The 20,699-nt window shown below is 45.4% G+C and overlaps 2 protein-coding genes across 3 annotated transcripts in view; one reads left to right on the forward strand and one right to left on the reverse strand.

The window, feature by feature from the left end:
• Nucleotides 1-1,024: 1,024 nt before the first annotated feature.
• Gskip (GSK3B interacting protein) lies at nt 1,025-12,854 on the reverse strand. 2 transcript variants are annotated; one of them, XM_052185135.1, is made up of 4 exons: nt 12,766-12,850; nt 5,700-5,825; nt 3,912-4,170; nt 1,025-2,322 (listed from the first exon to the last, which is right to left on the reverse strand). In XM_052185135.1, exons 3-4 carry the CDS (start codon nt 4,167-4,169, stop codon nt 2,161-2,163), a joined length of 420 nt encoding a protein of 139 aa, XP_052041095.1. In that variant the 5' UTR covers nt 4,170; nt 5,700-5,825; nt 12,766-12,850; the 3' UTR covers nt 1,025-2,160. The 2 variants fall into 2 exon arrangements, with proteins under 2 accessions (XP_052041095.1, XP_052041094.1); XM_052185134.1 differs by lacking the exon at nt 5,700-5,825 and having other exon boundaries at nt 12,766-12,854.
• A 74-nt stretch (nt 12,855-12,928) lies between these two features.
• Atg2b (autophagy related 2B) overlaps nt 12,929-20,699 on the forward strand; it is a 71,866-nt gene continuing 64,095 nt past the window's right edge. The window contains exon 1 of the mRNA XM_052185136.1: nt 12,929-13,542. Within this exon, the coding sequence (XP_052041096.1) occupies nt 13,381-13,542 (162 nt within the window). The 5' untranslated portion in view covers nt 12,929-13,380. The remainder of the gene's footprint in view (nt 13,543-20,699) is intronic.

Below are 20,699 nucleotides of genomic sequence, written 5' to 3' on the forward strand. Positions count from 1 at the left end.
GTCAACGACAATCCCTGGCTTCGGGCAGGAATCTGCCTATTAGGACATAATAGGGAAGTAGGTTAAAGCAGGAATTTTTATTCAAGCGTGGAGTGCTAGTAAAGGTTAAATTCATTGTTCCTCCAGGTCTAGGAATTCCTGAATTAAGCAGGTGACCCACCGAGCTGCTGGAGCAGTCAAGACCAGGACCTCCAAGAGAAGCTAGACAACTTCCACTGGAACTCAACCGGGAGTCTGGGGGGGAAGGGTTTGCCCAAACTGTTAAAAGGTCTGGCACCATTAAAGTTTCCTGGCCCTTATTTCTTTTTGCACCTTCCCTATCCATCCCTCAGCTTCTGTTCCAGCTACCCACTTCGTAATAGCTGCAGGCAGCTATGGAATCCAACAATCCCCTTTATTCCAAAGAATAAAGAAAAGAACGATTCCCTTCACTCACTTCAACTCAAAACATAGCACTGGTGAATTTAAAAAATGTTGGCACAGACCTTGGAATCAGTCACTCATCACAAAATAAACAATTTCAATTTTTAAACATGACCTGTCTATACGCAACTCAAAATAGAGTAAACAATTTTATTCAAACTCCACAGACATCATTTTTTAAAACATTAGCCTGAGATTAGGCACAAGCAACCTGAGGTTGGACTTCACTGTGCACACCGCAGGCCGCCAGGCATCCCGCCAGACAGAGCCTGGCTAAGCCAGGCTCAAACACCTGGTGAACTCTCAGTGGCATCACCGATGTGGGCCGAGCTCTACCAGATCTGATCTACGTGAGCATTTTGAATTTTTAAAACTGTTTTGATCCTCAGGACTGAAGTGGGTGCTTGCTTACCCTGACAGGCAAGGAAGCACCTTCCCCTTCCCTCCCACGGTCTTCAGAGGCTAAACATGCCCACTAGAGACTAAGGACAAAAACATCTGCACATGCCCAGTGTACGGAGGTGCGCCCAGATGCAGATGGTGGCTAATCATTCCCAAAGCAGCTGCTTTGGGTGACAACTCAAAGAACAACACCAGGTCCTTTCTGTTTGTTGCATACTGGAAAACATGCAGCAGCATGAGGACTTTATTAAGTTTATAAACACCAGGGACTGTAATAAAATATAAAATACAGAGCATCTCTTTTTGAAATATCAAGTTTCGGAATGCTTCGTTCATCCTTTGGTTTCAAACCATACAATGCACTCGTGTTTACACTGTTCAAGTGGCAATGAGACAGAGTGCTGTCCAACTGCTGGGGAAGAAGGGGAGGAATACCAAAGCACTGCTTTATAGAAAGTAAGCATTGAAGCAAAAATACTTTCTGAATATATATGTGCATATATATATATATATATACTGTACATTGTAAACAAACATTCGGAATAAGAATCAACACAGGCCCAAATACCGTTTCCTAGGCAACCAGGATCTTCTTCCTTCGGAGTGATCCACAGCGGAGGATGAGGTGGGCCTGTTCTCTACTTGCTCGTGTGCTTAGGTATTGTGGAGACGAGTAATTGTTACATTCATTTGCTAATGGTCTGTCCGCTCTAGGTCGGCTGGCTGTTGCAAACAAGGAATGGAGAACTATTTCTGTCCCTGCCTTTCATTTTATCCTAGTTAAATAACAGATAAGCAATTCATCTTCAGCAGTCCATTTGGTAATGTAAGTAGATTAAGTACAGCAGTAAATTTCAAAATTTGTGCAGGGGAAACTAGTTGACTGTTTCCAATAAGGCCAGTAACAAAATAACCACTACAAAGTCAGTCCAAGCTAGTAGTAAACCCCTGATTTAGCAGGCTGAATCCAGGTCTGAAAGTTAGGTGATTCTAATTTCTATGTCACTGTGCAAATCTAGAACTTTCTATGTAAAAGAGTGCTGGCAACGCTGAAGCCCTGTAATAAGAGAATGAGGTGCTGATTAGGGGTTGAAATGCAGAGTGGCTGTGTGCAAAACTCAGAATGACAGTGTCAGGGCCGTGGTCTCCAAATCCCCTTCATGAATCTGAGACTGAGACACTTAGAGTCAATCATCCTGTGAGTCAGAAGCCTACATGTGAAGGAATGGCGCACACATAAAGCTGACGATGCACTTTCTACAATGATTATATGCAAGGGGGTCAAGTCTTATGTTAGACTCTGTACCAGCAGTGGCCCCATTAGGAGGAAATGAGTCACGACTGTCCATCTCGTTTCAAAGCTTCCAGTCTCTGAAGGAGTGCGTTTCCAAATGCTTCCCGGTAGGCAGGGCTGAGCGTATCCAACAAGGAGTAGACTGTCTCATGGTAGGGGGTTTGCAAATGATCCTCCACCTGGTCAAAAGCATAGCCCACCACCTACGAGAGAAGAGCAGCAGTGAGCAGTCGTCAGCTTCTGTCCTGGCATAGAGGGCACGAGCCAGGTGTCTGGAGGGTCCGTGCAGTGACACCATTTCTCAGCAGATGACATGCATTTCAGATGTTAGCCACCTATAAAGTAGCTTAGAGCACAGGCCCACTACCCAAGATGTGCTTCTCCCATGGCTCTTTTTTTTTTTTTTTTTGGTTTTTTTTTTGGATTTGGTTTTTTCCGAGACAGGGTTTCTCTGTGTAGCCCTGGCTGTCCTGGAACTCACTCTGTAGACCAGGCTGGCCTCGAACTCAGAAATCCACCTGCCCCTGCCTCCCAGAGTGCTGGGATTACAGGCGTGCGCCACCACCACCCGGCTCCCCCCATGGCTCTTTAAGAGGTTTGGTTTGCTCACTTTTGTTTTGTTTTGTTTTTTTCCCAAGTGTTAAAATCTTGAAAATGACATAATAAAAATTATTATCATTGCTTTTAAGATGGGGTTTCTCTGTGTAACCTGGCTATCCTGAAACCCAGTTTTTAGACTAGGCTGGCCTTGAACTCAGAGATCCACCTGCCTCTGCTTCCCCATGATTAAACATGTGTTCCACCATGCCCTGGCTCTGAAAGCATTTTGTATCCTTAGGTATATGTGAGCCTGTGTGCACTTGAGTGCATATATCCATGGAGGGCAGAGGAGAGGAGCGGCTTCCTGGAGCTGCAGTCACAGTCGCTGTGAGCTGCCTGACCTGTGGGTGCTGGGAATCAAACCGCACAAGAGAAACATGCGTTCCTAACCATGGGCTCTCTTTCCAGGACCCACCCTCACTGAGTCCCACACATACTGATGATCTCCCGTGCAAGGTACCTTCTTGCAATACAATACTGATGAAGCCTCTCCAGTTCAGCCTGCTGCTGAGAACTGAACTATTAAGCATTTCTTCCCGCCTTTTTAATAAATAAAAATATAGGGTCTCACTATACAGTCCTGACTGGCTTAGTCTGAGAGGTCTACCTGCCTCTGCCTCCTGAGTGCTGGGATTAATGGACTGTATCACCATGCCCAGCCTCTGATATCTTTAAAAAAATTAAAAATATTGTACAAACACACACACACACACACACACACACACACACACACACACACACGGCATATCTATGGAAGTCAGACGCTAAGTCTGCGAAGTTCTCTCTCTCTTGTGGGTTCTGGCCTGTACAACATACCACCTAGCACACGGCCCCTGCTCAACGTCTAGTTTGGAAGGAGGGATGTGAGCGAGTTCTTTCAGCCCAGTAACCACAAGGGTGTCCCCTGGAGAGAGCCCATCTAGGGGACATAGCTACAGGAAGGGAAGGAACTCGTTTGGGTGGCAATGATTAAAGCAAACGGAATCAATTCTTTTGAAATGTATTTACTCCCTCGAATTCAACTGTTCTTTGTTGATCAAAAATTTACTACCAAAATTTTGGGGAAAATATTTTGTATTTTTTTGAAGATACTCATGTCTGGTTTTTAATGTAATGTTCCTCTTTATCCTTTCTGATAAAATGATAAAGATATGCTTTTTTTTTATTACTTCTAAAAATAAAAGTGAGTTACCCTGAGTCCTGCTTCTGTGAGCTCCAGGCAGTATCTAGTCCTCTCCTTTGTCTCCACGTTGATGTAAGCCACATCATCTGCGCAGGGCAGGCTTTTGGAGACAAACATGGTGTTGACAGCAAAGAGAACATCGTTTACAACTGCCTCAGCCTCCAGCTGCATGTCCTTCATATCCGTTCCTTCAAGTCCATTGAGCTCAGAGCCTTCTTCAAATCCAGACATAGTGCTGAGCTCCACTGGATTATAGTCTGTTTCCATTCTGCAAGAAAGTAGCAACAGATTTTTTTTTTTTTTTAATGGAAAGACATTCAAACTGGACAAGGGCAGAAAGCAGCAGCATTCTTCACCAAAGTTCAAGAGAACAGTCTCTAGGCCACAAACAAATCTCCTCCCCTGAAACCTCTTGAGCCACCTTCCAAATCACCTTCGGCACCTATGTGTCTCCATGCTCTTACTAGTATAGCCCATTAAGTCCCACTGAAAGCACCACCGCTGTCCTAATCCAAAGCTCCAAAGTCCACACTCCTCTGAAGAGAAGCACGATCTGCCCATCAATACTAGCTTTCCTACCCTTATTAAACTTTTGTCAGCTCATTGTCTTAACACGCATTTTCTTGAGTGAATACCTTTTTGGAGGCTTATAAAATATTTTTGTCAAGTTCACACCGAAGTGAAAAAGAACCCAGTTTGTTTGAAAGCACACCTAGATCTAAGAAATATAAGTTCACACCTATATCTAAGAAAATGGATGATGGTATGCACCTAAAATCTAAAATGGTGTTACTGTACTCCTTTGAACATGTCTCCCTTACTCAGCTGATACACTGCTTAATGATATGTTTGGCTTTATAGATGTGACCATTTAATATAGTTTAAAAACTCAGTTTGATCCACTGTTCAGGGGTTAGGAATAAGTACTTTCACTGACTTGACCCTGATTTGATTTAAAAAAAAAAAAGAAAGAAAAGAAAATCTGTTTGGAAGGTTTTGGCTTCTAAGCACCACGTCACGTCCTTACCTTGGTAATTAAGAACAGTTACAGACATCAGAATAACCGTTATACGAAAAAGATGTTCATAAAGCTCTCTCAGCAGGAGTCCGGCACTGGCGGGAGATAACCTTATAGGCTGGTAGAGTAATGGGTAACAATCAGCCCCAAGTTACAAAAAGACGGTACCTAGGGGACTTCATGCATCCCTTTGAGAATGATGTGGAAGATTTAAAACTTCTGACAATGATTTATTTGTGTGTGTGTGTGTGTGTGTGTGTGTGTGTGTGTGTGCAGGGGCCAATGGAGGCCAGAATAAGGCGCTGGCTCCCCTGGGGCTTGAGTTGCAGGTGGTCATGTCACCGTGTGGGTGCTGGGAGCTGACCCAGGCGGGCTTCTCTTGCTTGCTTCCCCATTTTTCCCTTGTCTAGTCACCCCATTTTCCGAGGGGAATCAGATGCCTCTTCCTTCCTGAGTGGAGTCAGCAGGTGATGTGGCGAAGACTGACTCCACATTTGGTGTTGTTGTTTTTTGTTTTGTTTTTTCAAGACAGGGTTTCTCTGTATAGCCCTGGCTGTCCTGGAACTAACTCTGTAGACCAGGCTGGCCTCGAACTCAGAAATCCGCCTGCCTCTGCCTCCCAAGTGCTGGGATTAAAAGCGTGTGCCACCACTGCCCAGCTGGCTTTAGTTTTTTATTGCCTACTTTAATAAAGGTTTTCAAACGCTTCAATACCCCTTCTAGCCCACTGTCTAAAGGTAGGGGAGAAAAGATGGTAAATTGGACAAGGGGATATTGACCTGTTTAGAAGTAGTTCTTTTGGGGGTGATTCTGATCTCTGTTTGTCAGGATACCAGTAGTTCAGATCAGCAGGTCAGGATACCCAACAGTCCAGTTCAAAAGTGTCACCAAACACAAATCAGCTACTGCAAGACAATCCAGCAAAAACTTGCTAGGACTCCACCAAACTGACACAAGTCAACAAAAATGACCAAAAACAGTGGAAATGCCATAAATGTTCTCAGCCATGCCTCTCTCAAAATAAAAATCAACAAAAAACCAAGACCACAGAGAGTTACAGGACAAACAAGTGCCCCATCACTGCCCACTGTGCCATATTTATACTCTTTCCAAACATCACCTGTCCTCCCACCGTCCTGCCTCAGCAACATTCCACATGAGTCTGCATCACATGACACAACCCAAACTTTCATTTCAGTGTCCTGACCTCGCTGGCAACAGAAAGGGTGCTCCGTGATTTGGTGGCAGTCCAAACTCACACAGCAGCTGCTCTCACTCTCTAACAGCTTTACAGTAGACATTGAAAATACAGAACCTTTTATGTGTCATGAAGAAAGTGGTGGGCACAAACGTTTTGTAGAATTATCAATATGTGGCTGCTATTAGCTTCCTATTGCTGCGGTAACAAATGACCACAAACCTGGTGGCTGGGAGCAAATAACCACCAACTCGGCGGTGAAAGCGGTACCTTTATTTCCTTACAGTTCTGAGGTATGAAGCATAAAACCAAGATACTGGCACAGTTTGTTGCTTCTGAAGGACTCAGAGAACAGAACACTTCCTGGTGATTTCCAAAGTCCAAAGGCTACTTGGCTTCCAATGCACCTGTGTCCTCTGTTCTCCAAGGCTGCCCTGGCTATGGCTGCCACTGAGTGCCAAATCTCTTGGCAGACCAGCCAGTGGCCTGGTGGCAAAATGACTATATTGGAACAACTTCCTTGAGGGAAGGCCCGTCCTCAGCCCTCAGTGTGGATTTGCCTTTGCTGCATGCAATGCTTCTCCCTAAACTGCCACTTACAGAATCTATTGTCCACTGTCATAGCATTACACACAGCCTTCTGTTACAGAGTTGTGAGCCACTCTGTGGGTGCTGGGAACTGAGTCTAGGTCTTCTGCAAGAGCAACAAGTGCTCTTAACTGCTGAGCTATTTCTCCAGCTTGATAGTGTTTCTTAATTAAGGGTCTTAAATCTGTTTACCTATTTATGTTGACTATTTTCTCATTTCTTATTTTTAGACTGATCTTTAGCTGTGAAGAGCTGGGAACTACTACAGACACCAAAGCTGTGCTTTGGCTCAACTACAAGCTCCATCATTAAGTATCTCCATACTTGGGTAAAACCTTCCTGGGCTTATGGTGCCTTATCTGTAGAACACTGGACAGCAGCTTCTACTGTGTGAGATGCTCTATGGTCTGACATAACTTAGGCTGACTTATGGGACTGGTCAGTCCAATGGTCAAAAGGGATCTTAAGAGGAAGAAACCGTAAGAAGGGTCTACCCAGGGTGAGGCCAATATTGAGGGCAGTCTAGGTGCAACAGGTGGTCGCCGTCCAGGGAGGATAGTGAACAGTCCAGCTAGCACAGGTCCTGCCCAACAGGCTGCCCAAGGGTTTCTCTAGCTTGGGATTTGCTGCTGCCCCGTTCTCTTTCTCACCCATGCCTTCCTTTCCTTATCTTGTTGTTCTGTCTGTTTGGGCTGCCTAATTCTCAAAATTCTATTTGGTGGCTTTTTTAAAAGACATGTTTCTAGGGTGTTCTCAAGCTTGCTATGAAGCATACATGACTCTGAACTTCTGATCTTCCAGCATGCTGGGACTACAGGTGTGTAATTAGGACTATTGGTGTGCTTCTGGTGGTTGCTTCAGCAGCTAAAGGATATGCCTTATCATGCAGCTGTGACAGATGTTACATTGCTCTTGATGTATGGGAACCTTACGAGTGTACACTACACAACCCAGACTCTTTTGTCACATGTACTCCTCTCTATATGTTCAAAACTCATAATACATGTTAATTTTGTCTTTTTTTTCCCCCCAAAGCCTCATGGAGGTCATGGAGGTCTGGAACTCAGTATGTAGCTGAGAATGATCTGAGTTTCTGAGGCTCCACTGGGGGGGTTGTGTTCCAGGTGTGAGCAGTCATGTCTGGTTCTCTGTGGAGCTGCTGCTGGGGTGTCGTGTGGAGACCCTGGCTCATGTGTCCCACCTGAGAGGGCCCTCCCCCTTTGCTCACTTTCTCCTTCTCTTGGCCCATTTTGAAAGTTCCTATTGCTTTCTTCAGATTAGCAGATCCTCTGAGGCAGGGGTGTAGTTTCACGCATGTGTAAGGTTGTGGGTTTAGTCCTCAGCACCACAAATTAGTTAACTCAAAGGCACATTGACAGGTTCTGATTTCTTAGTTATGGTTTGAGATGACACACCCCCAAGAAGGCTTGTATATTCCGTCCTGGGTCCTCACCTGACCATCACTGTGCTGTGGCTCAGTCACAAGGACTCTGACCTCATCATTGGATCAACCTGCTTGAGCCTTGCTGAAGTCAGCTGACTGTTTCTGAGAACTCTTACACCACACACACACACACACACACACACACACACACACACACACACACAGTGCTGCAAAACAAGCCAAGGGAGCTGCACTGCATTCTGCTGACCAAGGAAAAGCTAAGGTGAAGATATGCAGGATGCTATCCTGAGATGTTTTCAGCACTGTAAGTAGTGACACTGTAACCTTCAAAACCAGAGATTGTAAGTGAGATTCTAAGATTTGCTCTTCCAGGAAACCCAGGTTCAGACCCAGGTTCAAGTCTCATCACCCACATAACAGCAGGCACACACACAAACAGTGCACATTCATCATGCAGGTAAGATAGACACTGCACATAATAATTTTGGGGACCACTGCCCTTTAAGCCTTCCATTGCTGCTCTATCACAGTGAGCTCAAAGCCTGGCACTCCACAAGCACATGTGTTATTCTCAAGTACTGCATTTGTTTTTATGAGGTGTCCAGGAAGGAACCTTCAAAACACCCACAGAAGTGATTCAGGCCTGCTTTCTCCATCTGTCGGTGATTATGCAGATTCATGATATTATCAAGATACTGACAACTAGATATTTTCTTCCCCACTTCTTATTTGACTAGACTTTGTTTTGTTGCATTGGGAATTCAGAGCAGTGAAGCTGGAGAGACGAAGTGACAGATATAGATCTCCTGACAACAAAGTGTTTGACAGGGCAGAAATCCCAAACACTCCCTTTAAAGCAAGTGTGGCCTTTCCGTTGACACAACTGTCAGGTACCAACAAGGATGGTGTGCCTCCATGTTTTCTATTGTCATCTTACCCAGCAACCCGGAACAGCACTCTCAGCGTGCACCAGTGGCAGTGTGGAGTGCTCAGTGGGCTCTTAGGAAGCCCGGTCAGGGCAGGGACCTCTGTGGGGCGCTCCGGGACCCAGGCAAGATGTCCCCCATTCCGTCTATCTCAAGTGAAGCTATCACTGGAATCTACCATCAGTCAGTGCTGACAGGCCTAGATAGGGAAACATAACTGAGTGGAAGTTCGAGAACTAAGTTGCAGCTAGGTGCAGTGGCACCTGCTTATAAAGCCAGCATGCAGGGCACTAGGCACTAAGATGGTGAGTCAGAGCCCTGCTGCAAGTGCTAGATCAACTACAGTGACAAGGAGATGGTGTGTCAACACAAAACCAAACCAAACCTTCCTAGGGATGAACATATAGCTCTAACAGTTGAGTATATGTATAAGGTCCCAGGCTTGATGCACAGAAACACACATACACATGCACACATGCGTTACAAATTTGTTTTTTAAAAACTAAAAAAAAAAAAAAAATCTGTTTAATGTATATGGGTGCCTTGCTTGCATGTACGTCTGTGGATCACATATGTTCTTGAGGAGGCCAGAAGAGGATGTTGGATTCCTGGAGGCTGGAGTCAGACTGTGTGAACGGCCATACGGGGGCTGAGTATCCGTCTTGGGTCCTCTAGAGGAGCAGCCAGTGGTTCTTAACTGCTGAGTGCTCTCTCTAGCCCCATATTCAGGCTCTGTTGTTCATTCTGATCTTATTATGTAGCTCTGACTGGCCTGGTACTCACTACATACCAGTCTCTGCCTATGGGGTGCTATGAAGCAAGGTGTGGACCACCACGTTGGGTCTTATCTGTTTTCAAAGTTTATTTTTATTATTTTAGATTATTTGTGTGCATGTGCTTGTGTGTGGGTATGTGTGTTTAAGTACCGGTGCCCTCGGAATCCAGAGGCCAGATCGTCTGGAACCGGAGTTACACTGAGTTACCTGACAGATGCAGGACAAATCTGGGTTCTTTGGAAATCAGCAAGTGCTTTTAACCGCTGAGACAGATCTTCAGTCCTCCTGGTCTTGTTTCTTTATTAAGTTTCATTACGTAACTGAGGGTAGCCTTCCTTAATTGAGTCATCCTCCTGCCTCTGCCTCCCAAAAGCTGGGGTCATCATGCTCAAGAATCCGTTCAAAGGAGAAAGGCAGCTCCAGACCCCAAGGAGGTGGTGCACATGCGTGGTGGTGGCCGCTGCTGGGGCATGGCAGCCTTGACACTGTGGTCCCGTTTTGAATGACAGCTCTTTATTAAATAAGTGTTTACATTTATATATTTCTGTATATATACGTTGTATGTCTGTGTGTCTCTGTGTGTGTATGCACACACACACAGATGCCATGATGCTCATGCAGAGGCCAGAGGACGACAATTGGATGTCCTCTCTCTTACCATGTGGGTCCTGGCGAACAGAACTCAGGTTATCAAGCAAGGCAGCCAGTGACTTTGCCTGCTGAGCCATGCCACTGACGCTGGCATGTGATCTTTTGCTTCTGAGACAGGGTCACAGCAACCCAGCCAGGCTTCAAACCTGATCCGTAACCAGGGATGACCCTGAGCTCTTAATCCTTGTGCTTTGGCTTCCCATGTGCTGAGACTACAGGTGTGCTCCCCTGGGCTCTCCCAGGTAAGTCTTTGATATAATCAACACTATCACAGTGACTGTGGGAATTCCTGTTTAGGATTATTATTTTGACTCGATGCACTTGGTTTCTGGGATGTTCCTTCTAAGCTGCCACTGGGAATTCCTTTATAATTTTTTTACAAAGTTGACGGTACTTGGTTGGGTAATTATCTTCATCTTATTCAATTAATGCTAAGGTGCCAGCAAACTGCATTAGGAACTTGCCTTTGATAAACATTAAAAGAGCCTTGTGACTTAGAGTCTAAATCCCACTTCAGCTAAGGGTGTGATGACAGTTCTCAACTCTGAACTATGCTAAATTTCTCCTAGAAAGTATAAAGTATTCAAAGCAACACTCTTAACACATTTGGTGGAGTATGCTTGTTACAGTGGGGCTTTCAGTTTCTTCTTTTGGCATTTGGAAATGCAGGCATCCTGTGGGCAGCTTGAATGTTACTTTATATTATGTTCAGGAAGCCATGTTAAGCAGTCACTGAGCAAAGCCTAAAGTCCAGTTCAAAACCCCTAAGGCCTGATCCACAAGGCCGGACCTGGACTGCCCACCTGCCTATGTTTATAGTCCAGGGAGCACTGTCCTTATTTACTTGGAAGGTTCAGAGTCTCTTTGAGCCAGGGTCTCCCCACGTAAACCAGGCTGGCCTTCAACTTAAGGAGAGAGCCACCTACATCTGTTTCTCTACTGCTGGGATTAAAACTGTGTGCTGCAATGCCGAGTAAGCATGTCTTATGAGTGTCAAAATATGCCGAGAACCCAAGTGGTTCTAATCTCCAGGGCTATCATCTGGGTCAAACCATGGAATCTAGATTACTGCACTGTCCTTCAGCACTGCTCTGGCTGTTTTCTCTTTGGGTCTTCTAAGCCCCAACATCCAGCTATTTGCAACACTGTAGTCAGCAATCTTAGACCAGATTCTGTTGCATTCCTTTTTATTTCACCCAGAGCACAAGTTCAATTCCTTGCAATGGCTTACACTCCTTCCATGTATTAGCTCCTGCTGCTTCCTGTCTTCCCTTCTCAAGTTCCTGGAACTTTCCAAGCATTACTCATGTGCCAAGCCTTGCAGGTGGTGTTCTTGTCCAAAAAATAACCCAGACGTCCATGTATCTTACTACCTCGATGTTTTCAAGTCTCCAACTAAAATGCCACTTTTTAAAAATAAGAGGCCCTTTATTACAATGCATGTAAAAAAGATTCTGAATGGGGTGTGGTGGTGAGAATCTGACATTTCAGTATTTGGCAGACCCTAATTTCTAGGTGAGTCCAGGACAAGCAAGTTCAACGTCAACCTGAACTACCTACCCAGTGAGAGACTGTCTTAAAACCCAACCCAATCCAACCAAAGCAAAAGAAGCCATTCTGAGGTTCCTTAATTCAATCTCCTCAATCCAGGAATCTGTTTAGGTTCCTTCCCGGCTCACATCGTTTCATTAGCCTCAGTTTTCGAGTTTATGATACTAATCTGCTCACACCTGGCTGAGGTGTAGCATAGGTTCAAGGTGGCCCAGTGTCAGGAATTGTAACCCAGGACAGCAGACTTCCGGGCCTTTAGGGGTTGCCCTGCTAAGGAGCCAGCTACGCCTCTTCCAAGATTTCTAAAAGATAAAAGTCTCCTAAAAGATAAAAATCCGGCTGCGCAGAGCCTCCGGAGAGCACAAAGTCTTCGCTGCGGTAGCCCCTCAGCGGGTCGGGGAGCGCCAGAATTTAACAGAGAAAACAGAATTGCCCGCAATCGCCGCGAATCCCAAGTTTCCTGGTCGTCGGCGTGGCGCTCTGCAAACGGCAAACTACTAGACCCTTTGCAAACAATGCGGGCGAGAGGTGGGGGGGGGGGACAGCCTGATGACAATAGGCACCCGTCTAAGCCCGGACAGAAATGCCAAGTCTCCAGTCCTCGCCCAGCATCCCCCGGCGCACCACTTCCCGCAGGACGGCCCAGGCCGGACCCGCCCCCAGACCTCCGTCAGGTGTCCGCCAGCACCCACCACCCGGCCGCGACTGCGAGGCAAGGATCCTCTGGACGCAGCCTGCCCGCCCACTCACCTGCGAGCTCCCATGTTCCTCTTCTTCCTCGTCTTGAGGCGTCTGGAGCCAGAATTGCGGCGCCGGCACCACCCCGCCCCCACAGTTGCCCCGCCCATTCACCACCGGAAATGCTCCCGCCCGGACTCTTTTCCCCCTGACTTTCCAGCCCCGCAATATGGCGTCACTTCCGCTTGTGCCAGTTGCTCGTGTGCGCGCCGAGAGTCCTGGTCTCGCGAACGCGTCAGGAGCGTCTCGAAGGCGGGAGCGCGCCCGGTAGATGACAACAAATTTGTCGCGCACTGTCGAAGTCTGTCTCGCCTCTGCCGCCAGCCCTCTGTCTGTCCCTCAGACTGTCTCCGGACCGACGGAGCGCTTCCGAAACTCCCGGCTTGGAGCGCCGGGTTCTGCTCAGTGTCCAGTCCCTGCCGGGCCTAGTGCGAGCGTCGCGACGCGGGCCATGGGGTTGCCCTGAGGGACAGCGGCGGCGAACCGACATGCAGAGGCCACCGCGAACCTAGACCCCACCGCGGCTTGGGGACGCCGGCCGGACCCTGAGGCGTTGCCGCTGCCTTGAGCCCAGGTCGGATCCCCGAGTCGCCGCTGCGTGCAGCCCCGGGCCCCGCCAGCCTCACCATGCCTTGGCCATTTTCAGAATCTATCAAGAAGAGGGCCTGTCGGTACCTCCTGCAGAGGTACCTGGGCCACTTCCTGCAGGAGAAGCTGAGCCTGGAGCAGCTGAGCCTGGACCTGTACCAGGGCACCGGGTCTCTCGCCCAGGTCCCCTTGGACAAATGGGTAAGTGCCGCCAGCCAACAGGGGTTGGAACTTGCTGTCCCTAGGGCAAGACCTGAGCGATTGTCATCCAGCATCGGTGACGTTCAGCTCCTCTTTGGGAATTGTTTAGATCCAAGTGTGGCCAGGCTCAGGGAAGTGTGTAAAGTGTAGCAAGTTTGCGCTCCCAGATCACGTGCCCCGACTAATACCGTGTAATGGAGGCACGCACAGTAAAGAACAATCGAGTCATTGGTCGGGGGGTCTGTGAGGCAAGCTCAGAAAAGGACGTCACCACCCCTGCCCCTTGGGTTGTGAGAGTCCGGTGTGCCTCAGCAAACAAACCCTGTCTCGTTGGATGACGTTAGGAAAATTAAAGATGAAGAGGGAGTGACAGAAAGCCCCAGTTATTTGTTTTGGTCGGGATGCTGGTAGACTGCGTTTGCCGGGTTGATTGTCCTCATTCACTGAAAGAAAGTTAGGCGAAGGCCTCTTTTGCCGCTTTGCCTGCTTGGCTTGATTGAGGTTGTGAATGGCCCGAGTAGTGCTGTTTAGATTTGCCCTTTCGCTTCACGTGATAGCTTGACAGATCGTAAAGGCAAATGTTGCAAAAGCTTGAAAGCTGAAGTGGCAGTGTCCGCGTCAGCCTTTTTTTAAAGAACCTGTTTCCTACTAGCGGCGGTGAGCTGACTCACCTGAGCTTCGAGTATATTCAGTTCACCAGACACAGCTGTATTTCCATCAGTGGGTTAAAATGCCTAGTGTTTTACTTAAAGGTCTTGGGTTTATAGTACCTACACTTTTTCGAAAAGCTTAAATTGGAGAAACTCCTTGTCATCTTGTATTAAAGGGGGAATGACAAAGTAATTGTATCGAAACTGGGTGACTTAAACCAGAGAGCACACACAGCTCTAGTTTGAGTAACAGACCTGTCCTATACCAAAATAGTCCTAGGCTTTCACAGTCCGCTGAAAGACAGTAGGTATGGTAATTGACCCAAGTTCAGTAATCATAAAAGCACAGTACAGTCCATGCATGCCAGGTACTGTATCAGGCTACTGTCCAGCTGCTATTCTTTCCTGTCAGAAAATGGGATTTTTGTTGTTTTGTTTTGTTTGAGGCAGGTAGAGCACTGTCAGCTAAAGTAAAATCCAAGCTTCCAGAGGCATTTGGTGGTTTGGCGCTTTGCTCTGTTCATTGATGACTGGGGTAAATCCGAATGGGGAGAGTGGATGCAGCTGTCCACAGTTCAGCGTCCGGACTCAGTTATTATGTAGGAGACTTGAGTTTAGAGACTTTCAGGACGGAAAGAAAAAAAAGACGCTTATAGCGATTCATACAAGGTAAAGGGGACTTAAGTGAATGGCACTTTTTAATGGCACTTTTTTCTTCCTTTTTTTCTTAGAATCTTTTTCTTTTTCTTTTTCTTTCTTTCTGTCTTTCTCTTTCTCTTTTTGGCTTTTTTTTTTTTTTTTTTTTTTTTTTTTTTTGAGACAGGGTTTCTCTAGCCCTGGCTGTCCTGGGACTAACTCTGTATACCAGGCTGGCTGGCTTTGAACTTAGAAATCCACCTGCCTCTGCCTCCCAAGTGCTGGGATTAAAGGCGTGTGCCACCACCGCCACCCCGTGTGAATGACATTTCTTTCTTTCCTTTTTTTTTTTTTTTGGTTTTTTTGGATTTGGTTTTTTTGAGACAGGGTTTCTCTGTGTAGCCCTGGCTGTCCTGGAACTCACTCTGTAGACCAGGCTGGCCTCGAACTCAGAGATCCGCCTGCCTCTGCCTCCCAGAGTGCTGGGATTACTGAATGACATTTCTAACAGTTCAATTATTTAAAAATTATTTTTCTGTAGCTTGATTTTTGTTATTTTGTTAGTTCTTTCTTCCACCCTTTCAGGCCCCCTAACACTAGATAAGAGAGAAAAAAAGATAGAGAGGAAAGGGAAGAGATCCCTGAATAAAGTCAGGGGTCAGAAAGGGGGAGACATTATTGTGAGACTACTTCCTGCTGATTAGGGGTGCTGAGTTCCTTGGAGCAAGTTTGATCTTCATTGTCAGGATATCTAATTTCTTTTTCTTCTTTGCTCATGACTAAAACTGAGACCAACGCCAACCCCACTCCACCTCTCAGGGACCTAGCATTTATATACTCTCTAAAAAGACCCCAGCATTCCAAACATCACACTGTTGTAGAAACTATCTACAGCTGGCAAAATCACAACCCTTGCCAGGCAGATCATAGCTGCTGTGGGCAGTCTGAAGCAACCCCATATCCTTCACCTGGGATTAAAATGAAAACATATTCTTTTATTTGTGTTTTTAAAAGGAATCACAATTATAAAATTCTCACTACATTCTGTGTGTGTGTGTGTGTGTGTGTGTGTGAGAGAGAGAGAGAGAGAGAGAATGAGAATGCGTGTATGTGTGTGTGTATTTATGGAAGCTGGAAGATGCCCTGTAGCTGGAGTTATAGGCAGGTGTTCAGCTGCCTGTGGTGGGTTGGTGGAATTGAACTCAAGTCCTTTGCAAAAATGGCAAGGTCACTTAATTGCTGAGCTGTCTCTTGAGACCATCGTCTCAGTCCTTAATTCAGTTATGCAGAGGAATTGGTTGGAATTGGCTGCTGTCAATTATTTTGTTAACTAATTGGAAGGTGGTGTGCTTTTTGTGTGCAGTTGTGAAACTACATTTAAACTCAATTCTTGCAAATTCTTTGTCTGGGATATTTTTAGTCAGATTCAGGGAGTCCTTCCAATGTTTCAAATTTTTTATAAACCTGCATAGTTAATGACTTTCCAGACTGGACTTTTTGTTGCTTTTAGTTTTGGGATAGGGTCTTGCATGGTAGCTCAGTATTGAACTCAGAATCCTACTTAGTCTGCCTCTGGGGTGCTGGCTTCTATGTTTGCAATAGAAATGGTTTTAGCCACAAAATCGTGGGCAAACAGAAATATTACCAAATAGTTTAAAAAGATGGTACAAATATCCTTTGAAAAACAGTTATTGAGTTTTGTACTCTCTTAAAAGTATTAAGTATTATCCTTACTTGAAAAGTCAGATTATGTATGTTGTATGTCTTTGGAAACTGCCATATAGCATATTTCCCTAGCTAATTGGCTGCACAGGGATGGTTGTCAGAGTTAGAACTACCACTACGTAGGTGGAAGCCTCTTATCTCTAAATCCTATTCACAAATATCTGGCAATAAAGAAACTAGGAAGCTAGAGAGTTACCAAGATTCTACTGTTTATTATAAAGATAATATCTGCTGAAGTATGTTTCACTTGCTGAAGTGGGGTACATAGCTGCTGGTCTTTCTGTACCAGTTTGGGGTATGGCTTGAAAGTAGTTGAGTGTCCCTGTACCTATTACATATTAAGACATAGCCGGGCGGTGGTGGCATACGCCTGTAATCCCAGCATTCTGGGAGGCAGAGGCAGGCGGATTTCTGAGTTCGAGGCCAGCCTGGTCTACAGAGTGAGGGGGCAGCCTGGTCTCCAGGACAGCCAGGGCTATGCAGAGAAACCCTGTCTTGAAAAAACCAAATCCAAAAAAAACCCCAAAAAAGTATTAAGACATATTTAAATCTAAAATGTGAAACGTCTGACACAAAGTCTGAATGTGCCCTCATATTCCTGTGAATTACCTGTTGTACTTTTCGATAGATACACTTCATTGATGAGATCATGGACCTATAAGATCTTGATGTGGAGGGAAGATAGAGACAAGGCTTGCAACTGCGCATCAGTTGGAATGGACTGCCTTGCAGTTTTTTGAGCTCCTGGTTCCTAGAAGTGGGCCTAAAAAGGGAAAAGGGGTTCCGTCGGTCCGTCCATCCGCCTGCCCGCCCACCTGCGAGAGGCGAGCTTTGGTGACCCACTTCTTTTCAACTCCTGAAGACAAGGACTTTATTTTTGTTATTACTTACAGAATGAGGGAATTTAAAAAACTTTTTCCATTTAAGCAGTGTGTATACACACTCGCTCACACATGTACATGCACATATACATACAAGAACATGTCACAGCATGCCTGTGGAGATTAGAGGACAACTTGTAGGAGTTGGTTCTCTTCTTCCCCTGCGTATGTTTTAGGGCTCCAACTCAGGTCCCATGCTTGATGGCAGGAGCCTTTATGTGTCTGTTTCAATTTTTCATTGGAGGCTTTTCTTTATAGGTTTAGCATAGTTGTGCAGTGTGGCAGACTGGCCAGGTCTGGGTGGTTTGATAGTGAAGCGGTAGTGAGCTTTTCTCATGAGAATTCACTTTGTTTAGGAAGATTGGCAGCAATGAATTATTACCCTGGAGCCTTCTCATTTCACTTTAATAATTTTTTATTACTTCGGTACTTATATTTTATAGGTGTATGTGTGCTTGTAATAAAAATTGACTTCAGTTCAAGAAGCACTAATCTGCAGTTATTTCCCCAATGCTAGAGTCTATACTAGAGTATGATTTTCATTTTTTTTGACTACCTGCAGGATGCTCATTGGTGAAAACTGAAAACAGAATGGCCCCAAACAGGAGAGAATGTATTCAGAGGTGCTGCAAGAAGGCAGGTACACTTGCTGGGTGGCTGACTCCCGTGTCTCCACCGTCAGCTCTAGAGCCATTCAGTCTCCTGTGAACACTCCCAAGGCGAAGGAAGAGAAAGTTGTCTGAGTCAGTTTGACTGTTAGCTTGAGAATTTTCTCCTGCTTGATGAATAAACTTAGAATTTTCACAGGAGTGAATTTTGGAGTTTATCATTCAATGTAGAGGATTTTTGCCAAGTACAGAGAATTATATTTATATATCTCATACATACATTGTTCTGTAGTTTAGTGGGCCCAGTGTAAATTCTCAAACTATTGACTATAGTTCAGAACTCCTTTTTTCTTTTGATAGTACCCTTCAATACTGTAATGCAGCCTTCAAACCACCATATTTAGAAAGTTAATGTAGCCACAAAAATTGGGGTAAGTTTGGTGTATACAGAGAAAAGAGCCCTACCAAATCCAGTTTCTTACATGGTTTACTGATGTTGACAGATACCTAAGGTTCAAAGGCTAAGTCATTGGTTTTGTATACTTGAAAATGCTTTGATGTAGTTTAATTGTTCATATAAACAACAAAACATATATTCTTGGTGGAAAAATTCAGAAAGTATGAAGCAATCATCCTTAACCTCAGCTTGGCTGCAGATAGAAATAGGGCAGCCAGATTTAAAATTTAAATTATGGAAAGACTATATGAACAAGCATTTCTCAGCTTACCTTTTTCTATTTTATATTGGGGACTTCATTTTTAGTGTCAAGCATCTGTCTGTTAGGGTTTTATTGCTGTGAACAGACACCATGACCATGGCAGCTTTTATAAAGGACATTTAATTGGCTGACTTACAGTTCAGAGGTTCAGTCTTTTATCTGAATCGTGGCAGCATGCAGGCAGGCATGGTGCTGGAGAAGCAGAGGGCTCTACATCTTGTTCACGGGTAGTTATGGGGAGCCGGCTTCCACACTGGGTGGAGCTTGACCATATATGACCTCAAAGCCCCACCTCACCTCCATTGTGATGTACTTCCCTTAACAAGGCCACACCTCCCTAACAGTGCTGCTCCCTACCTATTCAAACCACCACAGCATCAAGGGACTTTGGGTATCAAGACTTAAAGATGCTCCCCCCCCCCCCCAGATGGGGTTTCTCTGTGTAGCCCTGGCTGTCTTGGAACTCACTCTGTAGACCAGTAGACCAGGCTGGCTTTGAACTCAGAGATCCGCCTGCCTCTGCCTCCTAAGTGCTGGGATTAAAGGCATGCGCTGCCACCTCCCGGCTTAAAGAAGCTCTTTTAAAGAAGCTTGCAATACCCAAGACATAATTAACAGATCAAATCATTCCCAGGAGGAAGGAAGGAGAGGGCCCTGGTCCTAGTATGGCTTGATGCAGCATTGTAGGGGATTACCAGGACAGAGAAGTGGGAGGGGGTTGATTGGAGAACAGGCAGAGGGAAAAGGGCTTATGGGACTTATGGGGAGGGGGAGCCGGGAAAAGGAAAATCATTTGGAATATAAACAAAGAATATAGAAAAAAAAGACTTAAAGCAGTTTTTGACATGGAAAATGTAAAGCATAGAAGAGGGAAAGTCTCTTACAGAATAGTTATTAGCAGCGTGGAATAGAAAAGGCTTATTGTAAAAATAATTGTAGTTTTGGGTTTTTGTAATTTGCTGTTTCTGTGCCTTTTTTAAAATTAAGATTTATTTATTATATGTAAGTACATTGTAGCAGTTTTCAGACACCAGAAGAGGGCATTAGATCTCAGATCTCATTACAGATGGTTGTGAGCCACCATGTGGTTTCTGGAATTGAACTCAGGACCTCTGGAAGAGCAATCAGTGCTCTTAACCTCTGAGCCATCTCTCTGAGTCCTCCCCACCCCACCCGATCCCTGCTAGCTATTTATTTATTTATTTATTTATTTATTTATTTATTTATTTATTTATATTTTTTGAGACAAGGTGTCTTTATATACGTGCGGCTGGCCTGGAACTCATTATGTAAATCATGCTAACCTTGAACTCACAGATATCTACCTGCTGTCTCCTAGTGCAGGTGTGTGGTACCACACCTTGCTTTAATTTCTTACTAATGACTCTTTATGTGCTGCTTCTTTTATACTGTGGTGTTGATGATGTTTGACAAAAAGTAGGATTTGTTTTTTGCCTGAGTTCAAGGTGGTTGTAAAGCAGCAATGGCTGGAAGTGTCAAGGCCTGGGAACGGCAGTGAAAACTGTGGTACTGGCTCTAGACATGGTACACGAGAGACCGTGTCTTGAAGACGAGGCTTCAGTGGCTGGCTTTCTACAGACAGTGTGAATAGTTAGTGGCCATTGGAAAGATGAAAAGGCTGCTACATGGTGTCATGATCTGACTGAGAGTAGAAAATCCCAGGTTGCACTGTGATCCTCTCCTGTTGTGCACAGCAGCGCACCATTTGTGCATCAGCCTGTGATGGGCAGTGAAAATAAGTTGTGTGTGACATCCAGTGAGACACATGGATGACAGCACACAGAAGATGCTCTAGTGCACTCCCAAAGCCAGACTTGCATCAAAAAATATCATGGTCACTGGGGTCCCAGCTTACTGAGTCCTGACAAAACCCTTACATCTGAAGCATGTGCTCAGTAAACCCATGAGACGGGCCCA

Source organism: Apodemus sylvaticus, chromosome 6 (genome assembly GCF_947179515.1).
Source record: "Apodemus sylvaticus chromosome 6, mApoSyl1.1, whole genome shotgun sequence".
NCBI classification, from domain to species: domain Eukaryota; kingdom Metazoa; phylum Chordata; class Mammalia; order Rodentia; family Muridae; genus Apodemus; species Apodemus sylvaticus.